The sequence below is a fragment of the Ictalurus furcatus genome, chromosome 19 (genome assembly GCF_023375685.1).
Source record: "Ictalurus furcatus strain D&B chromosome 19, Billie_1.0, whole genome shotgun sequence".
NCBI classification, from domain to species: Eukaryota; Metazoa; Chordata; class Actinopteri; order Siluriformes; family Ictaluridae; genus Ictalurus; species Ictalurus furcatus.
The window spans coordinates 24455917-24475699 of record NC_071273.1 but is presented as its reverse complement, the minus strand read 5'-3'; the positions used below and the strand labels follow the sequence as shown (position 1 = coordinate 24475699).

At 43.9% G+C, this 19783-nt stretch overlaps 2 protein-coding genes across 3 annotated transcripts in view; both read right to left on the bottom strand.

Annotated features, from left to right (window-relative positions):
- Nucleotides 1-3, bottom strand: part of LOC128623646 (uncharacterized) — a 2904-nt gene extending 2901 nt beyond the window's left edge. For both annotated transcript variants that reach the window (XM_053650786.1, XM_053650787.1), the window contains exon 1: nucleotides 1-3. This exon is cut by the window's left edge and continues 1784 nt beyond it. The gene's annotated coding sequence lies outside the window, so the exon portion shown is untranslated.
- The window catches only part of magi2a (membrane associated guanylate kinase, WW and PDZ domain containing 2a), a 134236-nt gene extending 117298 nt beyond the window's left edge, over nucleotides 1-16938 (bottom strand). Inside the window, exons 1-2 of the mRNA XM_053650780.1 lie at nucleotides 16333-16938; nucleotides 15779-16192 (exon numbers count right to left, since the gene is read on the bottom strand). Coding sequence (XP_053506755.1) covers nucleotides 15779-16073 — 295 coding nt within the window. The 5' untranslated portion in view covers nucleotides 16074-16192; nucleotides 16333-16938. The remainder of the gene's footprint in view (nucleotides 1-15778; nucleotides 16193-16332) is intronic.
- Nucleotides 16939-19783: the final 2845 nt, after the last annotated feature.

Sequence of the window (19783 nt, the reverse complement as noted above, 5' to 3'; positions counted from 1 at the left end):
GAGACAAGCAGAGACAGGCAGAAAGACAGACACAGGCAGACAGGAAGAGACAGACAGAAGAGCTGGAGTTCTAATAATTTGATGCTGATTGCTTTTACTGTCGTCACGGTAACAGTTCCAGTTGTCTCTCAAGTTGTTTGAAAATGTACTTTAAGTTCTTCTGGTTCTTGTTTATCAGTGTGCAGTGTGAAGAAATGCCAAGCAACACTCATTCATGCTTCTGATTCACTGAAAAATAGACAAATAACAAATCGTTTACAGTGAATCAGCCGAACGGCAAGTTCCTCCGGGGTGAGTCAATTCACTTAAAAGAGTCGTTCAGGAATCACACCATTGTTCCTGTGTGGATTTGAGAGCTTGTGAGACAGTGCTTCTGCTGTGTGCTGTAATTAAACAGATGCATCATGGGGAAGAGAGTCTCACTGTGTTTAACACGTCTGTGTAATTGACTCCTGTCTGTGTTAGTGTTTTTCTTGTTCTAACACACCCGAGCCCTTTCTGACGATAAAGAGTGTGTGTTAGTGTGTGTTACAGCAGGAAAACACTTCACATAAACACAGTGAGACCGTCAGTGTTAGTTTCTCGTGTTAGCTCAGTGCTGAAAAGAGGTGTGAATGAAGCACAATTAGCGTAGCACCGTCTTTCACCTCATTAGAAGCAAACTGCTAAAATGGATTAGCCTGTCTTCCCATGATGCATCTGTTTAATTACAGCACACAGCAGAAGCACTGTGTCTTCCAGTCTCTCAAATCCACACAGAAACAATAGTGGTGTGATTCCTGGATGATTCGTTGCTTTTAAACGACTCTTAAGTGAATCGAGCAAAAGTGATTCAAAAGTGCCAATGAGTCAAACGGTTTTTTTTCATCTACAGTTCATGTGAAGATAACGTGGCTATACGTGTACGGAATAGCAAAGTGTACGGAATACTGAAGTTTAAAGAATACTGAAGTGTACGGAATAGCAAAGTGTACGGAATACTGAAGTTTAAAGAATACTGAAGTGTACGGAATACTGAAGTTTATAGGATACTGAAGTGTATGGAATACTGAAGTTTATAGAATACTGAAGTGTACGGAATAGCAAAGTGTACGGAATACTGAAGTTTAAAGAATACTGAAGTGTACGGAATACTGAAGTTTATAGGATACTGAAGTGTATGGAATACTGAAGTTTATAGAATACTGAAGTGTACGGAATAGCAAAGTGTACGGAATACTGAAGTTTAAAGAATACTGAAGTGTACGGAATACTGAAGTTTATAGGATACTGAAGTGTATGGAATACTGAAGTTTATAGAATACTGAAGTGTACGGAATAGCAAAGTGTACAGAATACTGAAGTTTAAAGAATACTGAAGTGTACGGAATACTGAAGTTTATAGGATACTGAAGTGTATGGAATACTGAAGTTTATAGAATACTGAAGTGTACGGAATAGCAAAGTGTACGGAATACTGAAGTTTAAAGAATACTGAAGTGTACGGAATACTGAAGTTTATAGGATACTGAAGTGTATGGAATACTGAAGTTTATAGAATACTGAAGTGTACGGAATACTGAAGTGTACGGAATACTGAAGTTTATAGAATACTGAAGTGTACGGAATACTGAAGTGTACGGAATACTGAAGTTTATAGAATACTGAAGTGTACGGAATACTGAAGTTTATAGAATACTGAAGTTTATAGGATACTGAAGTGTACGGAATACTGAAGTTTATAGAATACTGAAGTTTATAGGATACTGAAGTGTGCGGAATACTGAAGTGTACGGAATACTGAAGTTTATAGGATACTGAAGTGTACGGAATACCGAAGTGTATGGAATACCAAAGTGTACGGAATACTGAAGTGTACGGAATACTGAAGTTTATAGAATACTGAAGTGTACGGAATACTGAAGTGTGCGGAATACTGAAGTGTACGGAATACTGAAGTGTACGGAATACTGAAGTGTACGGAATACTGAAGTTTATAGAATACTGAAGTGTACGGAATACTGAAGTGTGCGGAATACTGAAGTGTACGGAATACTGAAGTGTACGGAATACTGAAGTGTGCGGAATACTAAGCTGTATGTGAAGTATAGTGAAGTATAAAGAACACTGAATTGTACAAGCACAAGCCAGTGTGAGTGGTTTTATTGAATATTTTTAATGCGATACCAATTTGACGGAGGGTTTTTTCACTGAGAAGGAAGCCACCTACTTTATGGGCAGCTTTTGAGCTCCTGAGATTCAACCCACTGAGAGGGGCTATAAGAACATTTATCTTCTCATTACAGATAGATGTCCTCTAATTATCGAATGAGATCAATATCAGGATCACTCATCAAACACAGAGCGTTAGAAAAGGTGAGTGAGAACATCTCTTTCTTTTCTCTTCATCTATCCTTCCATCTCTCTCTCTCTCGCTCTCTCTCTCGGTCTGTCTGTCTCTCTCTTTCTCTCTCTGTCTCTCTCTCTCTCTCTCTCTCTCTGTCTCTCTCTCTCGCTCTCTCTCTCGGTCTGTCTGTCTCTCTCTTTCTCTCTCTGTCTCTCTCTCTCTCTCTCTCGGTCTCTCTCTCTCTCTCTCTCTCTCTCTCGCTCTCTCTCTCGGTCTGTCTGTCTCTCTCTTTCTCTCTCTGTCTCTCTCTCTCTCTCTCTCTCTCTCGGTCTGTCTGTCTCTCTCTTTCTCTCTCTGTCTCTCTCTCTCTCTCTCTCTCTCTCGGTCTGTCTGTCTCTCTCTTTCTCTCTCTGTCTCTCTCTCTCTCTCTCTCTCGGTCTGTCTGTCTCTCTCTTTCTCTCTCTGTCTCTCTCTCTCTCTCTCTCTCTCTGTCTCTCTCTCTCTCTCTCTCGCTCTCTCTCTCGGTCTGTCTGTCTCTCTCTCGGTCTATCTGTCTCTCTCTTTCTTTCTCTCTCTCTCTCTCTCTCGCTCACTGTCTGTCTCTCTGTCTCTGTCTCTCTCTCTCTCTGAGCTGTTCAACAACTGTTATGAAATATTCATGAAGTGGCATCTACTCAAGTCCCAAAACACCACTTTCTCTCTCTCTCTCTCTCTCTCTCTCTCTCTCGCTCGCTCGCTCTCTCTCCCTCTCTCTTATCCCCAACTCTTAATTCTGATCTCTTTCAGCCTCCTTCATTGTTTCTTTTCTCTTTCTTCATTCCCTTCAATCATCATGTCCTGTTTCTTCCTCCTGCTCTCTCTCTCTCTCTCTCTCTCTCTCTCTCTCTCTCTGTGCGTGTGTGTTTTTTATACCCAGGTCTTGGCTCAGCAGCACTCACGGCTCTCTTCCTTTTTTTTTCCATTTCTGCTCTTCAACAGTCTCTTTATAAAGATGAAGGCCATTCACCTCTGTGTGTGTGTGTGTGTGTGTGTGGCTCTACTGCCCTCTACAGGAGGAACACACTCTGATACGCTGACCCTGGACAGATTAAGTGATTTGAATATGCTAATATAAAGACGCTAGATCTCACTAGAGAGACTGGATTGTAAAGACAAGAGTCTCCTAGACCAATCAGCTTCCTGGAACATGCTAGATGGGTTTTTGGCCTCTTTGATGCTCTCTTTCTCTATCTGTCCATCTCTCTCTCTCTCTCTCTCTCTCTCTCTCTCTCTCTCTCAGCGTGAGATAAATGACTCCTTCAAATCCCAGGTTTATTTGAATGTGCTTGTTCTAATCCGTCATTGTTTCTATAGTAACAGCTCCTTCACAGGGACTCGTATGCCAGACGCTCCACATGAACATGTGATCGTTTTATTGAATTAACTTTTATGGAAGGAGTCACCAGTGTCAGCGTTTCTGTGTGTGTGGAGTTTGCATGTTCTCCCCGTGCTGCGGGGGTTTCCTCCGGGTACTCCGGTTTCCTCCCCCAGTCCAAAGACATGCATGGTAGGCTGATCGGCGTGTCTAAAGTGTCCGTAGTGTATGAATGGGTGTGTGAGTGTGTATGTGATTGTGCCCTGCGATGGACTGGCACCCTGTCCAGGGTGTACCCCGCCTTGTGCCCAGTGCTCCCTGGGATAAGAATAAAGAGAGGGCTGGTGATGGACCGACTGCTTACAGCTGCTATAACATAAGTGAGAACAGGAACTGACGTGAACAATAAATGTAACTATAAACGGATAAAACTGTCATCTCATTCTTTAGTAAATTTTTAAAAAACTGTATTCGTTGGCAAGTTGCTGTGGTATAAGAGGAATAAAACCTGTTGTTATAGGAAAATATTGAACTTCATGGTTTTGACAGTAACTCTTCATCACTTCAGCACTGATTATTTTCCTATAACCGCATGACACACACAGTGTTTAATTACTTCCTGTATTAACACCTTCTTTTCCTACTTGACGTTTATATTATTGCTGTGATGTTTTGCTGAAACATTGAAATCTCTGCAAATCTAAATATCATTCAACAGAACACTGAATTGTAAAATATTTTTCCAGTGTAGCCATATTAATATTTGATGCCGTATTTTTCCACCCCTAGTTGAGGATCTTTCCAATTTACATACAAAAAAAAGTATTCAGCCCCCAGAAACTGATCTGACTAGTCTGAATAGCAAATACAGTACGCATGATCTTCCTGTCAGTATTTTTTACTGCAGACTCGCGTTGTCTTACAGTTACAATTCATTACCTGTCAGCAAGTACTTCAGAGAAAATCACAAACTGAAAAATGCCGTATGCAGAAGTCGTCTACGGAGTCCCAAAAGCTCCTGATGAAAGATATCGTCTTAACGAAGACACAATAGAACTTCGCCTGTGAAATGAAAAACCCCACCTCAGCTGAACCGTAACTGGAGAAACGCTGAGTCTGGAGGAAAAGAGTGAAAAATAGACTGAGGAGCTTTCAAACACAGTTAAAGATAAAGTCCTAGAATTTGAGCTTTTTCAGCTTAGGAATAGGGTGTAAAATGGTAGCTAAGAGGTTGGACGTCCAAGTAGACACGGCTGGATCATCAACGAGGATGTGGAAGCTGCATCACAACACCCAGGAACTTCCTAGACAAGCACTACCTCAAAACTCAAAAAGAGCACAGGAGTGACCCAACCAAGATGTGTTCTTTTGTGTGAGGAGACCAAGATCGAAATATTTGTTGAATAAAAGTTTCCGAGTGCAACCTACAGCAGGCCACACCTCGATTAACACCATCTCTCTAGTGAAACCCGGCGGTGGCAGCGTGATGCCGTGGAAACACTTTTCATCCTCGAAACCTGGGCTTCTTGTTGAAATTGAAGAGAGAATGGATGGAGCAAGACACAGGCGGATATTACAAGAGAACCTGCTTCAGTCCTTTCAGCAGGAGCATGGTCCTAAACACAAGGACAAAGCAATGCAGGAGGGGTTAAGAACAAAAAGGTGAATGTTCTGCAGAGGCAAAGTCAAAGTCCAAATCTGATCTGAGTCGCACTGAGAATCTCTGGCACTGTTCGAAGACGACATCAGTCAAGGACCAACCTGAAGAACAAGGAGCAGATCTTCCAGGAAGAATGGGTGAAACTCCCAAACAGTGTGCAGAGCTGGGAGGAACTTCACTGACCCCCAACACACTTATAGATGTTACTGCAGCAAAAGGTTTACCAAGTACTAGTCTGAAGGGGGTGAATACTTATGCAAGGGGCATTTTTCAGCTTTTCATATCTTGCAGTAATAAGAAATACTGACTGGAACAACGAGTGTGAGTGTCACTCGTAATCCAGATGAACCTGATGCCATTTGAGGGGGTGAATATTTTCGTAAGGAACTGTATGTATGTAGATTTCGTTACGCTTTTAGTTACACGTTCCTGTTCATTGGTATTCTTCTGTAGAACCACAACGTCAAGATGTTTATTAATTAATATAAAAAAGAAGTTTTGATTCAAAACAAAACAAAGTTTTGTTCTGAAGTTCTGTTTGTTTAATTTGTTTGTTTTGTAACAATATATGGCATTTTATTCACATTCTGAAAGAGTAGAATAGTATAGAAGGGAAGCAGACTATGCTGGGTGGCAGGGTGTGTGTGTGTGTGTGTGTGTGTGTGTGTGTGTGTGTGTGTGTGTGTATTATTGTTATGCAAAAACACTACACAACTCAGTAAAACAAGCTCCAGACGGATTACGGCAGCTTTTAAATTGCTGTTTGATAGCCATCCAATTTGTGCAGCCCACACACTCTCTCTCACACACACACACACACACATACACACACACACACACACACACACACACACACACACACACAGTTCCCTCTCAATAAAGCCAGATCCAATTAAACCTCCCGACCTACATAAAGCAAACAAAGTCCTGCTGTTTTACAGGAAAAGTGGGAAAATAGGAACATAGAGAGAGACAGGTAGAGAAAGAGCATGAGAGAGAGACAGGTAGAGAAAGAGCATGAGAGAGAGACAGGTAGAGAAAGAGCATGAGAGAGAGACAGGTAGAGAGAGAGTAAGAGTGGTAGGTAGTGAGAGACCAGTAAAGAGAGCATGAGAGAGACAGGTAGGGAGAGAGAGAGACCGTTAGAGAAAGAGAGTGAGAGAGGCAGATAGAGAGAGACATGTAGAGAGAGTGATAGAGACAGGTAGCGAGAGAGTGAGAGATACAGATAGAAAGAGAGTAAGTGTGTCAGGTAGAGAGACACAGGTAGAGAGAGCATGAGAGAGACAGGTAGAGAGAGAGAGTGAGAGATACAGGTAGAAAGTGAGTAAGAGTGTCAGGTAGAGAGAGACAGGTAGAGAGAGCATGACAGAGACAGGTACCCTACAGGTACCCAGACAGTTAGAGAATTAGAGTGAGAGAGGCAGGTAGAGAGAGTATGACAGAGACAGGTAGAGAGAGAGAGTGAGCGACAAAGGTAGAGAGAGAGTGAGAGACAGGAAGAGAGAGAGTGAGGGAGACAGGTAAAGAGAGAGTGAGGGAGACAGGTAGAGAGAGAGTGAGAGACAGGTAGAGAGAGAGTGAGAGACACAGGTAGAGAGAGAGAGCGTGAGAGACAGGTAGAGAGAGAGTGAGAGAGACATGTAGAGAGAGTGAAAGACACAGGTAAAGGAAGTGTGAGAGAGACATGTAGAGAGAGTGAGAGACAGGTAGAGAGAGAGTGAGAGACACAGGTAGAGAGACAGTGAGAGACAGGTAGAGAGAGAGTGAGGGAGACAGGTAGAGAGAGAGTGAGAGACAGGTAAAGAGAGAGTGAGGGAGACAGGTAGAGAGAGAGTGAGAGACAGGTAGAGAGAGAGTGAGAGAGACATGTAGAGAGAGAGTGAAAGACACAGGTAAAGGAAGTGTGAGAGAGACATGTAGAGAGAGTGAGAGACAGGTAGAGAGAGAGTGAGAGACACAGGTAGAGAGAGAGTGAGGGTGACAGGTAGAGAGAGAGTGAGAGACAGGTAGAGAGAGAGTGAGAGACACAGGTAGAGAGAGAGTGAGGGTGACAGGTAGAGAGAGAGTGAGAGACAGGTAGAGAGAGAGTGAGAGACACAGGTAGAGAGAGAGTGAGGGTGACAGGTAGAGAGAGAGTGAGAGAGACATGTAGAGAGAGAGTGAAAGACACAGGTAAAGGAAGTGTGAGAGAGACATGTAGAGAGAGAGTGAGAAACAGGTAGAGAGAGAGTGAGAGACACAGGTAGAGAGAGTGAGAGACAGGTAGAGGGAGAGTGAGAGAGTCATGTAGAGAGAGAGTGAGAGAGACAGGTAGAGTGCGGCAGGTAGACGAGAGACAGAGACAGGTAGAGAGAGAGTGAAGGAGACAACTAGAGAGAGAGTGAGGGAGACAAGTAGAGAGAGAGTGAGAGAGACAGGTAGAGTGCGGAAGGTAGATGAGAGACAGAGACAGGTAGAGAGAGAGTGAAGGAGACAAGAAGAGAGAGAGTGAGGGAAACGGGTAGCGAGAGAGAGTGACAGAGACAGGTAGAGAGAGAGTGAGAGACAGGTAGACAGTGAGAATGAGAGAGACAGGCAGAAAGAGAGTGAGAGAGACAGGTAGAAAGAGAGTAAGAGTGGCAGGTAGAGAGAGCATGAGAGAGACAAGTAGAGAGTGAGAGAGACAGGTAGAGAGAGAGTGAGAGACAGGTAGACAGTGAGAATGAGAGAGACAGGCAGAAAGAGAGTGAGAGAGACAGGTAGAGTGCGGCAGGTAGATGAGAGACAGAGACAGGTAGAGAGAGAGTGAAGGAGATAAGAAGAGAGAGAGTGAGGGAAACGGGTAGCGAGAGAGAGTGACAGAGACAGGTAGAGAGAGAGTGAGAGACAGGTAGACAGTGAGAATGAGAGAGACAGGCAGAAAGAGAGTGAGAGAGACAGGTAGAGTGCGGCAGGTAGATGAGAGACAGAGACAGGTAGAGAGAGAGTGAAGGAGACAAGAAGAGAGAGAGTGAGGGAAACGGGTAGCGAGAGAGAGTGACAGAGACAGGTAGAGAGAGAGTGAGAGACAGGTAGACAGTGAGAATGAGAGAGACAGGCAGAAAGAGAGTGAGAGAGACAGGTAGAAAGAGAGTAAGAGTGGCAGGTAGAGAGAGCATGAGAGAGACAAGTAGAGAGTGAGAGAGACAGATAGAGAGAGAGAATTAGAGACCGGTAGAGAGAGAGTGAGAGAGACAGGTAGAGAGAGCAGGAGAGAGACAGGTAGAGTTTGACATGCTACTGTCCACCATCCCAGATGATGGAGCTCTTCTTGTGGTCCTTGGTAACTTCAACATTCACCTAGACAAGCCGCATGCAGCCGACCTTCTTGCGCTCCTCACCACGTTTGACCTCAAGCAGTTCACCACTCCGGCAACTCACTAAAGCCGGCAAACAGCTCGACCTCATCCTCACACCTAACTGCACCACACACAATCTTCTCATTACTCCTCTCCACACCTCTGACCATTTCTTTATCCAGTGTTCTATTTCTCTCCCCTCATCCCCCTCACTGTCTCCACCCTCTATCTCCTTTCGTCACAATCTTCGCTCCCTTTCCCCTTCACACTTCTCCTCCACTGTCACAACCTCACTTCCCTCTGATAGCCACCTCTCCTCCTTGACTTAAACACCGCAACTGACATGCTATGTTCCACCCTAACATCTTCTCTTGACAGCATCTGCCCCTAACCTCCAGACCTGCTCGCACATCACCCTCTAGCCCTTGGCTCTCAGAAGCTCTGCGTAACAACCGGGTCAAACTAAGAGCATCTGAAAGGAAATGGCGCAAATCAAACAATCCAACTGACCTAACCAATTACCAGACACTTCTCTCCTCTTTTTCCAATAGCATCTCCATTGCTAAAGCCACATACTACCGAGAGAAGATCGGCAGTTCTCCCAACACCCGCACTCTCTTCAAAACCTTTTCCTCTCTTCTCTGTCCCCCTCCTCCCCCTTCTCCTTCCTCTCTCACTGCAGATGACTTTGCCACTTTCTTCTCCAACAAGGTTACATCAATCAGGAACCAGTTCTCAATGCCAGATACGCATAGACTGACTCCTCCTCCATGTAACTCCCAACTTACCTCCTTCTCTCAGCGACTGATGTCTCTAAACTCCTCCTCTCTAGCCGTCCCACAACCTGTCCTCTTGACCCTATCCCTTCTCATCTTCTTCAGTCCATCTCTCCCACACTATTACCTGCACTCACACACATCTTTAACACAGTATCTAAAAAATATATACATATACAATAGGAATAGAAAATAAGAATTAGAGTAGTAAAAAATAATAATAATAATAATGGTAATATGTACACTATGGACACCTCAGTGTATTTACAGATGAATACAAATTTGAATATATACAGATGAGTAACACCTTGTTTATATACATGAATGGGTAAATGGATTATTGCGCAGTTAACAATAGAGGGGTGAGCAACAAATAATAATAATGTGTGGGTTGATGATGCAAAAAAACCAGCTAGCAGTGCTACATTATGTTGTTGTTGCATTAAAGAGTCTGACTGCTGTAGGGATGAAGGACCCGCGGTAGCGATCTTTCTTGCACTGAGGGTGCAGCAGTCTGCTGCTGAAGGAGCTGCTCAGGGACCCCAGTGTCTCATACAGGGGGTGAGAGGACTTGCTCATGATAGACACCATCTTAGCTAACATCCTCCTTTCCCCCACCACCTCTATGCTGTCCAGAGGACAGACCAGGACAGAGCTAGCCCTCTTAACCAGTTTGTTGAGACGTTTCCTGTCCCTCTCTGTGCTCCCAACTCCCCAGGAAACTACTGCATATAAGACAGCAGATGCTACCACAGTGTCATAGAAATATTTTAGCAGGGTCCTGCACACACCAAAAGACCTCAGTCTCCTCAGCAGGTGGAGACGACTTTGGCCCTTTTTATACAGGACATCTGTGTTTGTGGACCAGTCCAGTTTTGTTGAGGTGAACACCCAGGAATTTATATGTCTCCACCCTCTCAATGTCAACACCCTGGATGCTCACCGGTGTAGACTGGGTCGGCCTCCTGCAGAGGTCGACTACCATCTCCTTTGTCTTGCTAGCGTTGAGGCAGAGGTGGTTTAATTCACACCAGTTGACAGTCAGCGATGACCTTCCGGAATTCCTGAACGTTCTCCTCTGATACTCGTCCAACAATGACCGTATCATCAGAGAACTTCTGCTTGTGGCAGCTGTTAGTGTTATGCCTGAAGTCCGCTGTGTACAGGGTGAAGAGAAATGGAGCAAGCACTGTACCCTGCGGTGTTCCCGTGCTGCTAACCACCACATCAGACATACTGTCCTTGAGCCTGACATACCGTGGTCTGTCAGTGAGATGGTTGGTGATCCATGCAGCCAGGTGGCTGTCAACTCCAGCTCCCAAAAGCTTCCCCCTAAGTAGTGATGGCTGAATTGTATTGAAAGCACTGGAAAAATCAAAACACATGATCCTCACAATGCTCCCAGTATTCTCCAGGTGTAGAGGTGATCTGTGCATCAGATAATAATAGCGTCCTCAACCCCCATGCCTGGTCGGTAAGCGAACTACAGGGGGTCTAGCTCTGAGCTCACTAGGGTCCGCAGCTGTCGCAGTACAATCCTCTCCATGGACTTCATCAGGTGTGAAGTTAAGGCTACCAGTCTTAAGTGGTTTGGCTCACTCGGATGCGCAATTTTGGGTACTGGAACCACAGTACTGGAACTCGTGCTAGTCTCAGGCTCAGATTAAAGATGTGCAGGATGACCTCACTGAGCTGATCTGCACATATCTGCACTGTCTTTAAGCAGTCTGGAGATGATTCCATCCGGGCCCGGGGCCTTTCTTGCCTTGATCTTCTATAGCTCCTTCTTCACCTGATTGAGTGTCAGAGAGAGACTGCAGGGGGGAGTTATTGGCGATCCCTGATGAGTGGTATGGGGGGAGGGGTGTGAAACCTCCTTGAGTGAGGGATGGTGAGCAGTGGAGAGGTGTGAGCTGTGTAATGCTGATATCTCAGAAGCTCTGAGGTGTGAGTTGGATAATGCCGATATTCCTGGAGCCCTGGGGGTGGAGGAGGGGGTGCCTAATGGCACGAGAGTGAAAGGTTGAGTCGCTGACAGGTCTAAGGTCTGGTAGGAGGGGGGAGGAGATAGAGCCGGATCAAATCTATTAAAAAACAGATTTAATTCATTTGCCTTGTCACGGTCGCCGGATACAAGGCCCCTCCCATTGTTTTTGTTCTGACCTGAAATTGTTTTCAGTCTCCTCCAGACCTGCCTCATGTTGTTCTGTTTAAGGCGCTCCAACTTTTTTCTGTAGCTGTCTTTTCCTTCCCTTATGTCCCCTCTGAGCTGTTTTTGAACCCTCCTCAGCTCATCTTTGTCCCCCAATCCGAACAGTCTCTTTTTTTCCTTTAACAGAGCTTTGAGCTCTGGAGTCACCCAGGGTTTGTTGTTGGAAAAACACCGAACCTTCTTCTTAGGCACGTTGTTCTCGACACAGAAATTAATGTAGTCCGTTACACAGTGAGTGAGACTGTCAGTGTCCTCTCTGTGCGAAGTACAGAGCATTTCCCAGTCTGTAGACTCAAAACAGTCTCTTAGTGCCTCATTGGTCTCCTCAGATCATTTTCTCACATACCTTGTGATTGGAAGTTGTTTATTCACCAAAGGTATTTAGACAGGCAGCAGATGGACCAGGTTGTGATCTGAGTGGCCAAGCGAGGGAAGGGGTGAAGAGCTGTATGCATCTTTTGTTTTTGCATACAGCAGATCCAATGTTTTATTGCCCCTAGTATTTAACATGCTATGTGAAGGTGGGGAGAGTTGAGGACAGGGAAGCACGATTAAAGTCCCCGGAGATGAGAAGGAGGGACTGTGTGTGCGATGTCTGCAGCTGTGACACAACAGTGTGAAGTAGCTCACATGCCGCTGTGGCGTTAGCCGTAACCGTAGACAGTTATCGCGATGACGTGCGAGAACTCCCTCGGCAGGTCATATAGCCGCATGCTAACCACTAGCAGCTCAGTATCCTTAGCGCACTGCTGCTCTTTAACCCTGATATGCCCAGGGTTACACCATCTCTCATTCACAAACATCGCTATTCCCCCACCCTTCCTCTTGCCGCTCTCCTTTGCTTTCCTGTCCGCTCTCACAAGTTGAAATCCATCCAGTGTAACCAGTGAATCCATACTGACATCGTTCAACCGCGTCTCCGTGAAACACATGATGCTACACTCCCGGTACTCTCTCTTCAGCCTGGTTAGCGCCGTTAGCTCTTCCATCTTATTGGAGAGAGATCTCACATTCCCCATAATAATGGACGGAATGAACGGTTTGTACCATTTTTTTTCTCTCCCGGCGTTTAAGTCCAGCTCTGCTTCCCCTTCTCCTTCTCCTAATTTCCTCGGGGATCACCGGTCTTTCTGTAGGAAGTATCCTGGTGTTGCTCAGTGCTAACAGCTGCTTCCTAGTGTAAACAATAGAGCCGTGGCCGAATGGGTCTCCCAGTGCGGAGCGGTACAGTCCAACAAACAGAAAAATAAATATTGCTAAACTCCACAATTGCATATCCATATCTGCAAACGCAATGCCAAAGATGAAGAAAGCACAAACAACAAGGGAAATATACTAAACTTAGCCGAAAAAGAGAAGAGCTGCTGCAACAGGCTGCCACTCGTGCGCACCTATACTGATTGTTGATCCATCAGTCTCTGCACGTATCTCTGCTTGCCTGTCTGACATCTTGGTCTGGATGAGGGAACACCACCTTAAGCTCAACTTGGCAAAATCTGAGCTTCTCGTCATCCCAGCCTGTCCCTCAATCAACCACAACCTCACTGTACAGCTCGGCTCAACCACACTCAAGCCAACCAGGATGGCCAGGAACCTTGGGGTGATTCTTGATGATGACAGCTTGACCTTTACAGACCACATCTCAACACCTGCACGGTCCTGTAGGTTCATCCTGTACAACATCAAGAAAATCAGACCCTATCTCACCGAACAAGCTACACAGATACGAGTCCAGGCTCTTATTATCTCAAAACTGGACTAGTGCAACTCACTACTCTCGGGCCTCCCAGCAGCTCCATCAAACCCCTTCAAATGATTCAGAATGCAGCAGCACGCCTCGTCTTCAACCAGCCCAAAAGTACCCATGTCACACCCCTCTTCATCTCCCTCCACTCTCTCCACTCTGTAGCCGCCCGCATCAAATTCAAGGCCTTGATGCTCACCTACAAGACCTTGTCAGGATCAGCACCCTCCTACCTCAACTCTCTCCTGAAGGCTTACGTTCCCTCACGCAATCTGCGATCATTCAACGACCGACGCTTAATAGTACCTACTCAACGTGGCTCAAGGTCCCTTTCCAGAACCTTCTCACTAACTGTCCCTCACTGGTGCAATGAACTTCCGACCTCAATCCGGACCGCAGAATCCGTCACTGTCTTCAAAAAACAGCTAAAGACCCACCACTTCCGTGAGTACATACCTAACCCCTAAAACACCAACCCCATATTATCCTTGTAAGATACATAAATAAATAAATAAATAAATAAATAAAGAGACATGTAGAGAGAGTGAGAGAGAGAGAGACAGGTAGAGAGAGAGTGAGAGAGACATGTAAGAAACAGAAAATGATTAGAGGAACTGATTTATAACCAACTTGTAACCAATTGTAAATTTTAGCCCCCTACTGTGCTGACACTCTCACTGCTGTCTTCCACAGGAGCGGAAAGTAATAAAACATGCATGAGGTCCCAGAATTCAAATGGAAACCTGCAGGACGTGATGAGAGCTGATCGAACCGTCGCAGAAACCACAGCAGCAACAACCTTCACCTTCCCTTCCCTTCAATCTGACGTTTAAACATTTCTTCATTTCTAATCACTAACAACAGTAAAAGCCCCCTGTGTGTGTGTGTGTGTGTGTGTGTGTGTGTGTCAGGACATGCTTCCTCATTACAGGACACACGGCTCATGCGCTGTGATCCAAAGCTTCTTATTTTGAGAGTTTTGGCAGCTGGAGGATAAGAAGAGCGCAGGCTTCAAGCCCGAGCTAATACAAGCTGATGTGAGGGAACACTCACACGTGTATTTGTTTATGATTTCAAATTATAGACCATAATATTAAATAAGTAATGAGCAGGTCACTGTGTGCTGCTGATACAGCGTGGTGTGATGAAGTTTATTACTGGCTTATAACACAACGGGGCGGTTGTGGATCAGGTGGTAGAGCGGGTTGTCCACTAATCGTAGGGTTGGCGGTTCGATTCCCGGCCCACGGGACTCCACATGCCAAATGTCCTTGGGCGAAACGCTGAACCCCAAGTTGCTCCCGATGGCAAGTTAGCGCCTTGCATGGCAGCTCTGCTACCATTGGTGTGTGTGTGTGTGTGTGTGTGGGTGTGTGAATGGGTGAATGAGACACGATGTAAAGTGCTCTGGATAAAAGCGCTATATAAGTGCACCATTTACATTTACATCCCCAAGTGTGTTTATTTTCTTATTATACCTCAGCAATTTATTTTTATATATATATATATATATATATATATATATATATATATATATATATATATATATGTTTATTTATTTATAAAACAACAACTTCATTCATAGACACAACCATTTAATGTAACTAGCGCTGAAGACAAAATGATTAATTAATTAATTAATTAATTAATTAGCATTATATCATCTTAAAAAGTAACTCCAAATATATAAATTTACATATTAAACTGTTTAAAATTAAATCATGTTTTGATAAACAACTGGGGGCCTTAAACAGTAAAAAAACAATATAACAACAAACGGCTAGCTCAGGTTCTTAGTTATGTCATTCAAGAGCGTGCCGTGATTCCATGGCAACGGATCATTCCACTGTGGAGAAATGTAGGGGGGGGTGGGGGGGCTGAACCGTTACGCAGTATCTCTAAAAACGCTTGAAAGAGCGAATTCTGAAATTAAAACTAACAAAAAGTGTTGTTGAATCCACGTTTACACTGTATACATATAAATATAATCTATTCTATGTGATTGTTTACACTGTTAGTCAACGGTATGTGATATATAATACACACACACACACACACACACACACACACACACACCCCGAGATAACTTCTTTTGGAAGCGGCCGGCTCACAGAAGAGAGTTGACAATGTTTGAGTCGATTCTACAGAATCATTCACTCGATTCTTGGTTTCGCAAACTACAACAAAACACGAGATAAGATGTGAAACAGATGAGATAAAGTGTATCAAAATATCTATTTTCGTACTGCATGAATGTATTTTCGTTCCATAGTGTAGGCAGTAGACTAAGAAAAACACTGGAGTCGACTCTTCAATCTACAATCGACTCTTTTCGGAATCGACTCCGTGCAGTTAAGAGAACCGTTATGCTCAGGTTGGAGCTCACCTGTTTTGAGACACCTGAGGCGGACGGGGTCTTTGCAGTGTTTTAACACCGCCATCACGTCTCTGGTGGTCAGTCCGGCCACCGGGGTGTCGTTCACCTCCAGCAGAAGTTCTCCCCGGGTCTGAGCCGCCTTTCCATCTGTAGTGATCCCATCCGGAGCTCCGAGCATGGGGAACTGACCGAGCTCTGCGCCTCCTCTAATATCCACACTGAGCTCCCCGTGTTTATCCCGGGTTAACACCACTTCATGCACTCTGCTGCTCCAGTGGATTCTCTTCGTCGAGTTTTTGGACATGTTTGGACTTTTTTTAGTTACATGAGGGCGGCCTGTGTGGTGAGAAGTTCCCGGTTTTCCAACTTAAACTCCGGGAAAACGGCTTCAGATGTCCGGAGGATCCATGTCGGACGTCCTAGCTGAAACCCAACACACACACACACACACACACACACACACACAAATGCTGATAGCACAGAAAGTTTCTGTCCCGTCTTAAATCCCAGACACACCCTCCTCCAACACTAATGACAATGCAACATCTGTAAACAGCTGTAACCTGGACCATTCCCGATGTCCTCATGCACAAACTTTGGTTGAACCTTTTTGCTTTTTGTGGCCAAGAAAATCACGGACTCCGCTGCGGTTTATTAGTCTTCTTCAAGCTTTTATGTTTTGTGTGTGTGTGTGTGTGTGTGTGGATATATTTGCAGCTTCACTGACACACACACAGGATGCGATTAGAGCGGCCGGAAGTCATTCATTTCCAGAGAAGAGTTGCAGATTTTATACAGTAACCGGAGGCGAAAGGAACTTTAGTGAAGAGAAGTGGGCGTGGCCTGAGAGCAGAGGGGTTTAACATCACGTAAATAAGCAGCTATACGCGTGGGCGGGGCCTGTGAGCGGCCACGCGCGGACTCCAAACGGAGTTTAGAACTTTATGCAAATGAGCAAGGATTCGAAATGGGCGGTGCCGCGACATGTAGCGGTAATAATAATAATAATAATAATAATAATAATAATAATAATACATGTTATCACTAAATATATCTATCAATCAGTCCAGTTTTATTCATAAAGCACATTTAAAAACAATCGAGGTTGACCAATCTGCTGTACTGAACAGTGAATAAAAGGAATAAATTAAGACAGAGAAAAAAGAAAAATAAAGACAAAATAAACAAATAATAAAAGTCTTGAAAATAAAAGGCCCCAAAATGATAATATAGTTAGGGGATGTTAAAAGCCAGGGGAAATAGATCATGATCATCAGATTGTTGTTGTTATTGTTGTTGCTGTTGTGGTTATTGTTGTTGTTGTTGTTGTTGTTGTTGTGGTTATTGTTGTTGTTGCTGTTGTGGTTATTATTATGATTGTTGTTATTATTGTTGCTGTTATTGTTGCTGTTGTGGTTATTATTATGATTGTTGTTATTGTTGCTGTTATTGTTGCTGTTGTGGTTATTATAATGATTGTTGTTGTTATTGTTGTTGTTGTTGTGGTTATTATTATGATTGTTGTTGTTATTGTTGCTGTTATTGTTGCTGTTGTGGTTATTATAATGATTGTTGTTGTTATTGTTGTTGTTATTGTTGCTGTTGTGGTTATTATTATGATTGTTGTTGTTATTGTTGTTGCTGTTGTGGTTATTATGATTGTTGTTGTTATTGTTGTTGTTATTGTTGTTGCTGTTGTGGTTATTATTATGATTGTTGTTGTTATTGTTGTTGCTGTTGTGGTTATTATGATTGTTGTTGTTATTGTTGTTGTTATTGTTGTTGCTGTTGTGGTTATTATTATGATTGTTGTTGAAATTCTAGTTATTTAATGTTCTCTTGTTGTCGTTTTGCAGCGTATCTATAAGGCTAAAATCACTATTGTAAGTACTAGAAGTAACGGAAGTGTATTTGAACACTTCACCAACATAGACCAACTTACTATCAACATCTGGATGTCCACAGCTGGATGAATGTTAACGCTCTAGTTTTCAGCCCATTGTTTTATTTTTCCTCCTGTTCCTTATATTTTTATATTCAGGTCTAACTGGCTCTCTTAAAAGTTTTACTCAAGATGTTTTTCAAAACCGGGAACTTGGATTGTATTTAAGGAAGACGGGTTGCATTAATATGGAATTATCACTAGAAAGTCGGAATCACTGTTGTGAGAAAATAATCCCAAATTTTGGAACTTGGATCAAAGTCTTGGGTCACATTTCATAGATCAGACCTATACCTGTTTATCTTGTAATTATTACACCAAGAGATTTTAATCAACATGTATGTAGTTCAATATTGTTTATATATATATATATATATATATAGTCTATGCTGTTAACAACGGACTTGACGTGCACTTTGATAATTAGCTACTCTGCTTTGTTATTATTATTCTTATTTCATATTTTAAAGAAGTCATTGTAGTTAGATTGCTAACAAAACGAAAAAGAGATACGGCCAATATGTCATAAGCATCACACCATGATTATTCGTCTGTAGGTTTTTGTCTTTTTTATAGCAGTAAAACTATAACGTGTACGTCTGGAGTGTGGAGTCTGTGCTGTCGGACAGGCAGCGCTGCACGGCGTAGCTCCACTTTACCAGGCGAGGAGTGTGTTTTGAAAAGCCGAGAGGAATTTTTACGCAGTGGGAGGAGGTTTTTAAATAAGCTGAGGAATTCCCTGAGTGAGGCAGAAAACCCACAGAGGAGTGTTGAGTCTTTAAAATGAAAAGCAAACACAATCACACTGAAGAGAGAGAGAGAGAGAGAGAGAGACTAATCTGCACTTTAGTCACCACTTCATGTCACTTAGTTTAATTGACATTAAGAAAATATTTGCATGTTTGCCCTGTCTGCATTCCTCTATTAGAGGAATTGATATAATTTAACGTGGCTTGCACAGTAATACACACACACACACACACACACACACACACACACACACACACACACATACACACACAATCACTGTCTGGATTTGTACTTCATACTTTGTTGTTGAACTGACTGAACTGAATTCATATAACTCTGTTAGAGAGAGAGAGAGAGAGAGAGAGAGACAGTGAGTATGAGCGAATGACGTCCACACTTATGTACAAACAATAGAGATAGTTCACAAATGGCAGCAAGGACAGAGATGACATTTATGACTGCATGATATTTTCTCGGAATTCAGACAGTAATGCTAGGAACTAGAATAGAATAGAATAGAATTGAATAGAGGGCGTCAGGGTGGTACAAAGCACAGCATTGTCTCCTCAGAGCTCCAGAGTCCATCATGCGCTTCTGTCTGTGTGGAGTTTCACATGTTCTCCCAGTTTCCTCTGGGTTCTCGGGTTTCCTCTGGGTTCTCGGGTTTCCTCTGGGTTCTCGAGTTTCCTCCGGGTTCTAGAGTTTCCTCCGGGTTCTCGAGTTTCCTCCGGGTTCTCGGGTTTCCTCCGGGTTCTCGGGTTTCCTCCGGGTTCTCGAGTTTCCTCCGGGTTCTAGAGTTTCCTCCGGGTTCTCGGGTTTCCTCCGGGTTCTCGGGTTTCCTCCGGGTTCTAGAGTTTCCTCCGGGTTCTCGAGTTTCCTCCGGGTTCTAGAGTTTCCTCCGGGTTCTCGGGTTTCCTCCGGGCTCTCGGGTTTCCTCCGGGTTCTCGGGTTTCCTCCGGGTTCTCGGGTTTCCTCCCACCTCCTAAAAACATGCCAGTAGGTGGACGAGCTAAGATAAATTGCCCCTAGTACTGTAGGTAGGTGAGTGAGTGTGTGAACGTGTGTGTGCAGATAGACTGGCTTTCCATTCAGGGTGTATTCCCCCCTCACGCCCAGTGTTCCTGGGATAGGTTCAGGATCCTCCATGATCCTGCATGATCCTCCATGATCCTCCATGATCCACTCCTGATCAGAATAAAGCAGTTACTGAAAAGTGAGTAATGGAAACACAACAGGGACCGAATGGAACAGTTCAAGATATATAAATAGATATACAAAATGTAAAAACTAGAATATCGAAATACAAACAGGACAGAGGAGAA